This window comes from Rattus rattus, chromosome 6 (genome assembly GCF_011064425.1).
Source record: "Rattus rattus isolate New Zealand chromosome 6, Rrattus_CSIRO_v1, whole genome shotgun sequence".
In the NCBI taxonomy this organism is placed as follows: Eukaryota; Metazoa; Chordata; class Mammalia; order Rodentia; family Muridae; genus Rattus; species Rattus rattus.
Genome location: NC_046159.1, coordinates 114392953 through 114404339, shown reverse-complemented (window position 1 = coordinate 114404339; position 11387 = coordinate 114392953). Strand labels below are relative to the sequence as shown.

Genomic DNA, 11387 nt, shown 5'->3' with positions numbered 1-11387 from the left:
CCTATGATTTCTTCACCTGAACAATGGGGAGAAACTTCAGCTGATTTATTATTAAAACCACTGTATCTTGGCCAATAATCCATTTATTATACAAGATTAGAAAAATTTCACCTCAAAAATATTAATCCAGAATTGCTTCAGTTAAAAGGAAATGCAGGGATAAAGAGTGGAGCAGAGAGTGAAAGGAAGGCCATCCAGAGACTACCCCACCTAGAGATCTAACCCCTCTGCAGATACCAAATCCAGAGACACTATTGCTGATGCCAAGAATTGCTTGCTGGCAGGAACCTGGTATGGCTGTCTCCTAAGAGGCTCTTCAGAACCTGACCAATACAGATGCAGATGCACAAGCCAACCACTGCACTGAGCCTGAGGACCACAGTGGAGGAGCTCGAGGAAGAACTGAAGGAACTGAAGGGATTTGCAAACCCATAGGAAGAAAAACAATATCAACCAACTAGACACTCCCGATCTCCCAGAAGCTAAACCACCAACCAAAGAGCACACAGGTATGGACCTAGGGCTCCAGCCGCATATGTAGCAGAGGATGGCCTGGTCAGGCATCAATGGGAGGAAAGGCCCTTGGTCCTATGAAGGCTCGATGCCCTAGTGTAGGGGAATGCCAATGCAGGGAGGAGGGAGGGAGTGGGTGGGGATAGGGGGTTTGTTGAGAGAAAACTGGGAACTGGCATAACATTTGAAATGTAAATAAATAAAATATTGAATAAAAAAAGAGCTTAAAGTTTGAATGCTTGTTCTGTTGTACTCCAGGAAACTCAGTTTTTCTTCCTGCCCGTCTATTGCTTTAATAAAAGGTTAGTAAGAAAACAATTTTCTGTCATTAATGTATGAGAGCAAATTTCCTTCAACCTTTGAAAGTTAATGAAGGTACAGAACAATATAATGTGACCATTTTACATACCTCCCTCATCATTGTTCTTTCCAGATAGTGGTTTTTCAAAATATTTGAAGTTCGGGATTTACTATTCTATAGGAATATTAGGGTCTTATTGCTGTGAACAGATACTATGACCAATGTAAAGGACAACACTTAGCTGGGGCTGGCTTCAGTCCATTATCATCACGGCGGGAGCATGGCAGCATGGCAGCATCCAGTCAGGCATGATGCAGGAGGTGCTGAGTTCTACATCTTCACCCAAAGGAAGCCAGGAACAGACTGAACATCCCTGGGCAGCTAGGAGGCGGGTCTCCAAGCCCACCCCCACAGTGACACACTTCCTCCAACAGGGCCACACCTTCTAATAGTGACATTCCCTGAGCCAACCATATGCAAACCATCACAGAACTATAGGAACTGAACTGAAGGTATAAAAGATATGTACGATATATTGCATATAGTATTTATCTACATTATAAGGTGATCACATATGTAACTCTTTTTGTTATTAATATGTTAAGTGCAAGCTTTCAAATGTTCATGTTGACTTATGGCATGTTTCAACAGTACTTGGCTATCTCCTTTTCTCTTTGGCCTCTTAATTCATGTGTTTCGTGGGAGGAGAGGTATATGCTAGGGTGGGAGTGAAGGTTTATGAGAAAAGGCCCGGAAAGGACATCAATTATCTTGGCCCATCACTCTCTACCATATTCCCGTGAGACAAGGTCTATCACTGAATTTGAAGCAGGGTTTTTGGCCCAGGAAGCCCCAGTAACCTGTCCTCCCTACCGCTCCCTTGTCATCTTCCACAGTGCTGGAGTTACAGGTGCACATGACCATGCCCACGTTTGTATGTGGATACTGGCATCCAAATTGAGGTCCTCATACTGTGTGGCAAGAACTTCTAATCAGTGAGCCACATCTTTGTCCATTCAACTATCCTCCCCCTCACACCAAGTTCAGCTGGATAAATTAGCAGGTACTTTCCCTAGGTGATATGCTGTAGGCTAAGAGAGTTCAAATGTTTCCTAGATTTAACTGTGTGGCGGCCTCAGTGACTCATGCAGGGTTCCTGAATTTAGCCAACTATTGTACTTGTATCCAAGGTGATTTTATTTTCAAAATAATCATATTCTGAAATTATGAAAGCCTTTCATCATTTGAATAATAAAGTCATAGTATGACAAAATTAAACATGGTGATTTTCAATTAGAGAAAAAGAATTTCTTATAAAAGAAGAAAGAGGAGGAAGAGGACAAGAAAGAGGAGGAGGAAGAAGAGAAGAGGAAGAGGAAGAGGAGGAGGAGGAAGAGGAAGAGGAGAAAGAAGAAGAGGAGGAGGATGAGAAAGAAGAGGAAGAAGAGAAAGAAGAGGAAGAAGAGGAGGAGAAGGAAGAGGAGGAGGAGAGAAAGGGAGGGGCAGAGGAGGAGGAAGAAGAGAGGAGGAAGAGGAGAGGAAGAGGAAGAGGAGAGGAAGAGGAGGAGGATGAGGAGGAGGAAGAGGAGGAGGAAGAGGAGGAAGAAGAGGAGGAGAGGAAGGAGGAGGAGGAACAGGAGGAGGAGGAGGAGGAGGAGGAGGGAGGAGGCAGGAGGAGGACAGGAGGAGGAGGAAGGAGGAGGAGGAGGAGGAGGAGGGAGAGGGAGAGGGAGAGGGAGAAGGAGAAGGAGAAGGAGAAGGAGAAGAAGAAGAAGAAGAAGAAGAAGAGGAAGAAGAAGAGGAAGGGAGGAGGACGAAGGAAGGAGAAAGAGGAAGAAGGAAGAGGAAGAAGAAGGGGAAGAGGAGGGGGAAGAAGAAGAGGTGGAGGAGGAGGAAGAAGAAGGGGAAGAGGAGGAAGAAGAAGAGGAGGAAGAAGAGGAGGAGGAGGAGGAAGAGAAGGAGGAAAAGGACAAGGGGGAGGAGGAAGAAAGAGGAGGAAGAAGAGGAGGAGGAAGAGGAGGAGTGATCATCCATGGAATCAATGGCAAGCTATTGGCTCACAATGTTTCAGAAGCCTGCTTCTTTTATGGATAGAGAATAGACTTTGTGTAAAAGGTCTAATTCCTTAGGTGGCATAGCTTCTTTCAGTGTCTTCCAAAGTTTAAATCTTCTTAATCATAGTAAACACAAATTAATTTCCAGCTGGGAAAATGGTTTCATGACAAGTTTCACATTGTGTGGGAGCTTTAGAGGTAAAAAGTAAATTAGCTTTTACCTCAAGGACTGGTCCCTCCTGCTCCTCCCTCCCTGCCCAGTAATCTTGAAAAGATCATTTTAAAATTAAGACAAATAGTATCCATTTTTATCTTTTTTCTTAGTCATGAGAAAGTGTTTCCACTAGAAATCTTTCTCTTCACACACCATGGAGCGTTTTGCAATCTGGGTTGCTTGTGACTGGAATTAACCGCCTGAGCGATGGCCTGCTGCCACAGTGTGAAAAGTTGAATGAGGCCAGGTCTAATGAATAGGTTCCATTAGACACACAATCACCACTTCTGTTCCTCCCTCTGCTACCAAGTCTACAAGAAGAGGAAAAAAAAGAGTCCTGGCAACACAACAGAACCTCCTCTTACTGCCCTATCATGATACCACAAAGTAGGTGTTCATGTGTCCCTTGGAGGGAGGCGAAGGGACAAGGTTCTAGTTCGTTTCTTTATTTTTACTTTCTGTACCTCTAGGAAGGACTGTTGTGCACTCTAAATTAATTGAAAAGGTAAAGAGTTGTAATGCCTTTTAATATATGGAAATCCTGGCTTTACTACAGGGACAGATATTTTTTCCTTTCTCCTTACTAAGTGTTTCATGAGAGCAGGCTATATTTCATGGATATATCTAGCTTCAGATAGACAGATGCTCGATGAACCTCCAATGTGAAGGATGAGCCAAGCCCGCCCACAAAACCCTCCTCCATGCTTCTGAGACAGAACCAGGCCTGCCAAACTGACCGACACTATTTCAAAGTAATAAAAATTCTTTTAAAAAAAGGTTTTTGTTAGAAGATCGGATTAGCCAATTAGGTATGTTTTTCCAACAGTGAAACAGGGCATGTCTTTTCAAACCCCGTGTCTTGCCTGGTGGCAGTATGGACCGGCAATTATCAAAAGGCAACAGAATAAAGTACACAGACTAATGGAAATGCTCGAAGTAATGCAAGGTGTTAACTTTATTGGGGTTTTTCTTTGATATCTGGACTTCTGTATCCATTGTTAACAGGAAAATTCAAGAGCTTATATTCCTCTTTAGATTCACAGAAATTAATAGAATTGATTTAAAATTTCAAGTACTTCTAAAAGGAAATCTCAGCATGTATATATGTTAAGCACACTTGTTACTTTTATGCTTTCCCATTAAGAGTATATTTTCTCAGTATAACTCAGAATAAATGTCTTTGTAAAAGTAGTTCCTTTTAAAAGGCAGGATGCCATTATGTACCCTAGAGTGACCTCAGACCTGCAATCCTCCTGCTGCAGCAGCTTCGGTTCTAGGATTACAGTTGTGTGTCATCACAGTTGACCGAAACTTTTCTCACTTTGGGTGTATTTAGTTCTTACAATGGTATCTGCCTTAGGTACAATATTTAACGTATAACAGTGATCAATATTATATATATTCGTACCTTGTGATATGACCTACTTTGCATCTTAGCACGTTAGTTTTATATTTTTTGTGTTGCAGAGAATTTTAGCTTACAGGATGCACTTCCTTTCAGGGCACTGATTAAATATAAGGCATTGTATTTAAATGTAAAAGGCTGATTGTCGGCTATTTATCCTGATATTAATTACTTCATTATGAACCATATACTAAAAGAGCAACGTGAATCCTTTGCAAACAATGTCTGTGCAACTGTAACAGTCAAGGGAAGTACAGTCCAGACGAGGTCTAACTCGCTGAGGCCATTAGACTGAGGCACAGTCAAGCTGTTGTTAAATAATAAACTGAGGAATCCAGCGTTCATTAATTCAAATATAAATGCGACAAAGCGGTATATCTTGGGCTTCAGTTTTATTGCCTTCATCTATAAAAGCAGGATTGTTGCAAGTTTAAGTGAATATATACACATATATGAATATGTACTTAAAATATATACTATATGCATATTCACTTAAGGCATAGTATTTAAGAATGTGTTCTTCATTTGATATCTATATAATACACATACATAAACATTTTAGGGAAGTTTTGTCACATAGCAAATGCTTTTTAAATATTAACTATCATACTGCCTTATCACTCCCACTTCTAAACTACTAATACTAACCAAGTTAAATGATCTGACAGTTTTCTTTTCCTGAAGGTTCAAAGACCATAGCAAAATGACTCCCTTAAAAAGTGGAGCAAACATACAATGAGAAGCCTTAAAACAATGCACTAACAGGCTAATCACTTCCTGAAGACACAACTAGCATTTTTCAGAACTGGCAGAGGGACTGTTAGTCGGGTTAATTTTAGGAATGAGGGATTGTTGTGTTCCTGGGACAGGACTGATGAGAGTTACAACTCCAGCTATTCATTTCTCATTACCAAACCAACAGTCTTGAACAACAACAACAACAACAACAACAACAACAACAGAACAACAACAGCAACAACAACAAAAGGAGTGTAATTTGAAATAAATCAAAACAGGTTGCCAACTTCATAAGGAAAAAGATTTGTCTAGTGGTTCATTGCCGTGTCCATATGGACCTGGAAAGTGTCTGGGTACTATATTTAAAGAAGTCTAATGAGTGAAAACTTTGCTCTGTCCTTTAATGGGGAAGTGTTAAAAGGAGAACAAAATGTTGTGTGTCCGTACATGGGGTTTTTGTGAGTCAGAGGAGCCTAGTGGGCTCCTCTGTGGCTCTGAGAGCAGCAGATGCAGGGGATGAGTGCAAACAGTTTAATAAGCATTTCAACAGCCCAGGTGCTGACTTGACCTTGCCAGGGGTGTGCGATGTGCAGCCGTGATACACTAAACTTAGATTCCCTTGCACGTGTCCCATTAGAAGTACAAACACCTCGTCCAGTGTCTAGCTTTACTGCCTCTATTTAGATAAGTTTCCCCTCAAGCATTTTCAGAAACCTTTGACCCGGGACAAACTGTCATAAAAATCTTATGAGAAGCCTTTGGTAGACATAGAGCCTTTTAACTTTTGGCTGATGAAAAGAATTAGTTGGCCGTCATCCATCTCACAGGGGCGGTTGATTACACATCATTACTTATAGTTTAGCTCAGGGGATAGATGACTATAACACCATCAGAACTGGACATCACATGTAAATATATAGTCTTTTCTACTTTCATAGCAACGTTTTCTTTCCTTGAAACAAAAGCATCCCTTTTTACAGCACAGGCGAATTGAAGATTTAAACTCATTAAGACACGTTCTAAGTTTTCCTAATTATCTTTGTTCTGAAAGCTGAGAGGTTATTGGTCATCCTTGCCTGAGCCACACTCCATCCTACTTGGTCTTCTAAATACAATAAAACAACAAACACCCTCAGAGTACATTATTAATCAATTAGATATCACTTCTTAGAATGGCTTCCATCATCTCGTTTAACTTTGAAGCTTTTAGACATGAATTAATCATAAGCTGTCAAAAAGCTATCATGGATTTATACTGTCTATTACTGCATCAGCCTGACCCCAAATTCTGGGCCTGGAATTTTTATTTTTTTTTAAAAAAGGGAACTTTGGGGAAAATATGGAGAAAACACATCAGTTAGTAGAGAAAACGATTAGGCCTAATGTAATTAGAGGGAGAATTCAGATTCTTTTTTTTTTTCCAAAGCACTTTTTCTATATTTGAAACTCTGTGTAGAAAAAGGGTCCTTAGAGTTAGAACACTATTGAAGGTGGTCTAAGTCACTTGACCCTGGGACATATAGGGTAAAGAGTAAGTTATTGCACAGTTACAAAAGTTTGGATAACACCATGGTCTGGTCAATGTTAACACAGGTAGTGTTTAAGGCTAGCCAACATTGGAAAGCAATCATTTCCAAGATGGCGATCAAATATCTCAACACAGTGTCACCTATTGGGGTTGACAGAAAGGACTTCCTCATGTCAAAATGTGTTCATGGGATGTTTTCACACTTGCCAGCTTCCTCTCACCTGTATGCTGGACAGAGGCACTTTAATAGCTGTGGACTGAAGTTTCTGAAGTAAAAGACATGGAGTTTCAGCCGCCACTGGGTAAACATGGAAAGAAGGTGGGAATGAAATTGCATCGAAAAGAAAGTAAACAGATCATTACATCAGAAACTTGAAGTCGTCACCGTTCTCTGGTCTGAAAACTTCCGCAGAGGAACAAAAAAATATGTAGCTATCGCTCCTGGAGGTCACGTGAATACTACCCGTTCCTGATGTTAAGGTCGAGTGGTTTTGCTGTTTGGCCTCATAAAGTTTTAATTGTTGATGAGTTAAATATTCTGAGTTATTTTTGAGTAACATTCCAAAGTACTGAACTTTACATATAGAGATTCCAAGTAGTCCAGAAAACTAAAATGTCAAGAACATGTTGGAAGAGTTTAGTAAAGTGTATATAAAAAAATTAAAAGACAGAAAGCAAAGCCACCTTGTTTAAAATGTGGAAAAATAAATTGCATCATTTTTCAGATCCCAATAACTTTCTTTTCTTCACCCCCGCATCCCCCCAAACTTAGTTCGTTGGGACATACTGCACCCGCCACAACACGTTGGACAGAAGGTCCTGGTACACACTAAGAAACAGCCAACCCGGTAAATACATCAAGGTGATGAGACCCATGAAATTAAGCGGGTAGTGAGAATAGTCCCAGGAACAGGCCCCGCACATGCGAAGTCCCAGACCCCAGGAAAACTCCCAAGCATAGATGAAGATCACGTAGATGGGCACCCGCTTCCACGTGCCCCAGCCACGACTGTATTGAAGGTGGAAGTAGAGTTTTTCCACCACGAAACTACAACTTCCATACATGAAGAAAGACCAGAGAGATGTGTGACCACTGCTGGTCCCGTCCCCCTGTCCCAGCACATTGAAGAAGAAGGTGAAGAAGATCTCATCCAGAAAGCCGTGCATTCCGAAGAAAAGGAAGCGAAGGAGGTCAGGCAGTCCCTGGGTAGGGGATCTTTCTATGCCCTTTGGACTTTGGGGTCCTCGTCGCTGGCCACCAGCCTCCCAAAGGCTCTGGGCGTCCGGGGCTGCGGGTACTGTGTCCCTGGTTTGCTGCTCCCGCTGCCGTGGGTACCGCAAACGCAGGAAGCGCTTCAGGAACACTTGGCCGTGGTAGAGCGCGAGCACGTACTGCAGCGCCAGGTCGAGCGCCCCCGGCTCTGCTGCGCCCCCCGGCCCGCCGCCTAGGCTGAGCCGGAGCGCCTGACCCGCCAGGGTCTGCAGCCCGACGTGCGCAGAGGGGTAGAGCAGGAAATTGAAGAGGAAGGCGCTGGGGCAACGCGGCCGCTGCAGGTAGAGCTGCTCCAGGGCGAAGTGGGTGAGCGAGTGCAGGAGGCAGCGGTAGGGCGAAGAGAAGCCCAGCATCCGCAGATCCAGGCTGCGGGCGAAGCGCCTGGCAGAGGACACCAGCACGTCCAGGGTGATGCCGTGCATCCCATAGAAGTAGAGGCGCATCCAGGCGGGCAGCGCGCCACGCTCGGCCGGAGCTTCAGCAGCGGACAGCGGCTGGGGGCAGCTGGCGGCCGTCTGGCTCCGCAGCCCGCCGGTGGCCCCGGTTCTCCGGGTCGCGCCGCCCCTCGGCGATGACCCCTCACTAGCCACGTCGCTACCCGCCATGGGCTACCCGGGAGCCCGGGGCCCAGCGGCCGAGCCCCACAACGATTCCCCGCCCCGGGGACCGGGGAGAAGGGCACGCAGCTTCGTTCGGATCGGGGTCTTCCAGCGCTCGGGAGACGTGCAGGTCACCTGGGACGCGAGGAGTCCCCGTGCGGTTGCCCTGGCGCGCCCTGGTCTCCAGTCCAGGGTGAGGTGTTGCCCACCCGCGCCCGCGCTCGCGCTGGCGATCACCCTGCACGGCCTAAGGAGTGGCGCGGCCGGGCAAGGGGAGGCGACACCCGGGCTGTGGGGGAAGAGAGGCGAGGCTGGTGGCAGCTCCATCCCCTCCGTGGCTCAGCCCCGCCGCCTCTGCGGCAGCCTCGGGGAGCGTTACGCGAGCGGAGATCGCCCTTCCCCCGGCCCTTCCCAGGCCCCTCTCCGCCCGGCTCGACCTCTCCCGCCTTCCCGGGTCCCCGCCCCGCCCAGCCTCCGTCGCCGGGACTCACAGGGGTCTGCCCCGAAAGGTGCAGAGCTCTGCCGGTGTCCCCTTTGGCCATCTCTGCAACCGTGGGCCAGTGCTGCGGGGGGCTCCCGCTGGATTGATGGCAGGAGTGGAGAAGCCCCTAACAGGTGTGAAGGCGAACTGTGGGGCATTCCCGGTATCGTGGAAACCAGGGCCAGGCCTTGGCTGGCGGAGACAAATGGCCCAGTGCCACCAGCCTAAGGCCGGGCCCGGGACCAAACTGTGGTGCTGTATATTTAATGTCCGTATGCAAAGCCAGCTGTGTCCCAGTCACAGTGTGTTAACCGGAGACTCCACGCCTGCCTGCCCAGAGCAGCCTGCATCTGAATGCTTTCCCTGGGCCTAATCCTCCCTTTCAGTCTTTGCCTAGGCTGGTTTACTCAGGGCCAAGCCAAGCAGAATTAAAAAAAAAAAAAAGACTTGAGGCCAGTGTGGCTGAGTTGTGTCCTGGCTAAGTTGGGATGATAGGGGTGTCTCCTACCATCAGCGCGCTTACTGACACTGTGTGTATGTGGGGGTGGGGGTGGGGGGTGTTCTTGCAGAACTAGGTCATTTCAAATACAGAGTGAAATGGAGAGCCAAGCCTTTTTCTTTTCCTGTCTTTTCTTTTTCTCCATCCTCCCCACCCCCCTACTCTTTCCGCTGGGTCTTGGCCTTCTTCCCTCCTTAGTCCCCCTCCTGGCTTCCTGTCCCCTTTCTCTCCTCCTTCCTCCCTTTCTGTCCTCTGTCAGGTAGAGGGGATGGAAAGAGCTTAGGAATAAGTTAATATCAGTATATCCCTCTCCTGTTCATGTCTAAGTAGAGACTAGGTAATGATTTTAGTATGTCTGGGAGTTCAAATCTTCCTGGATTAAAACAAAACAAAACAAAACAAAACAAAAAAAACCAAAAAACTTTATGAAGACATATTTTCTTCGGGAGAACAAACATACTCTGCTAAATCTTCCAATTCTGAAGCAACCTTGTTCTTGCGTTTTTCCTTACTCATTTCACCCATTTAAGCTACTATCTGTGGTAGACACGTTGTCTGTGAGTTAGCTAAGAGAGTAAGATGAAAACACATTGTTTTGTCTGACATCCGAGCGAGGCGTTTTCTCTCAGCTTTGCTAGCAACTTGTTTTTTTCTGCTGACTTTGAAGTTGCCCCACCAAGATAGTAGGCTCAAAGCAACTGTGAGGACCTAGGCACCCAAATTCTCACCCAGAATAGAAAAAGGGCAGTAAGCCCGCCCCCTCCCTTTTGGAGATAGGGTTACTCTGTGTAATAGCACTGGTTGCCCTAGAACTCACTTTGTAGACTAGGCTGGCAAGCTGGCTTTGAACTCACAGAGATCTGCCTGCTTCTAACCTCCCCAAGTGTAACCATTACTGACCGGCTTTAAAAAAAATGAATTAAAAAATATGCACTGGTGTTTTGTCTGCATACAAGGCACTTTCTCATTAAAAGACTTACAATTGGTTGGTATGAGAGGAAAGAACCTGCCAGGCTCAGTGATGTAGCACCAGGAAATAGAGAATTCAAGTCAGCTCAGACAGCATAGTGAGAACTCCTCCTCTTTCCCATTCAAACAGAAACAAACAAAAAACAACAAAAGTAAAAACAAACAAACAAAAAAAAATCTGAACTGTTGTGAAACGATCTGTTATTATAGACGTTGATGATAGATATTGTGATTGGCTAGGACTCCATACAAAGGTAAAGCTGATCGATTTCATTCTAACGCTGAATAACTGCGCTTTAACTCCAGCATCGCTATTCAGTCACGAGACAGCTCTCCATCCTAGCTACAGTATATATCCAGCCATTCAGGTGTGGTGGCTTAAATTTAGATTGTTTTTAGTTTTCAATTAGCAGTAATCACGCCTCGGATAAACCTCATTGGCTACGATACTGCCACTGAGCAAAGCTAGACTGTTTTTAAATAGTAAACGAAGCTTTAAAGATATATGTCTTCTAACTTTTCCCAAGAATGGAAAGGAAACTTGCAGCATAATGTAAGGAAATCTTTTGTATTAAAAAATCCTAAGCATCACTGAGCCTGGCAGGTTCTTTCCTCTCATACCAACCCAATTGTAAGTCAAACACCAGTGAATATTTTTTAAATGCATTTTAAAAAAAAAGCTGGTCAGTGATGGTTACACTTTTGGAGGGAGAAGCAGGCAGATCTCGAGTTTGATCTTGTAGTCCCATGTTAGTCTACTGAATCCTGAGATTACAGCCTTGTGCCAGCACTCCTCTAATATTTTGATTCTAC

The 11387-nt window shown here is 45.0% G+C and overlaps 1 protein-coding gene and 1 non-coding gene across 2 annotated transcripts; both read right to left on the bottom strand.

The window, feature by feature from the left end:
• Positions 1 to 5464: 5464 nt before the first annotated feature.
• Positions 5465 to 8694, bottom strand: Tmem229a (transmembrane protein 229A). The gene has a single exon (XM_032906867.1). It carries the CDS (start codon positions 8629 to 8631, stop codon positions 7522 to 7524), a length of 1110 nt encoding a protein of 369 aa, XP_032762758.1. The 5' UTR covers positions 8632 to 8694; the 3' UTR covers positions 5465 to 7521.
• Positions 8695 to 10902: 2208 nt separating this feature from the next.
• LOC116904800 lies at positions 10903 to 11041 on the bottom strand. The gene has a single exon (XR_004388456.1). It is a non-coding gene; the product is annotated as a U4 spliceosomal RNA (small nuclear RNA).
• Between the last annotated feature and the right edge of the window lie 346 nt (positions 11042 to 11387).

What these genes read in the sequence shown, in the direction of transcription:
- Tmem229a (XM_032906867.1), bottom strand. Translation starts at nt 8,631, where the DNA reads ATGGCGGGTAGCGACGTGGCTAGTGAGGGGTCATCGCCGAGGGGCGGC.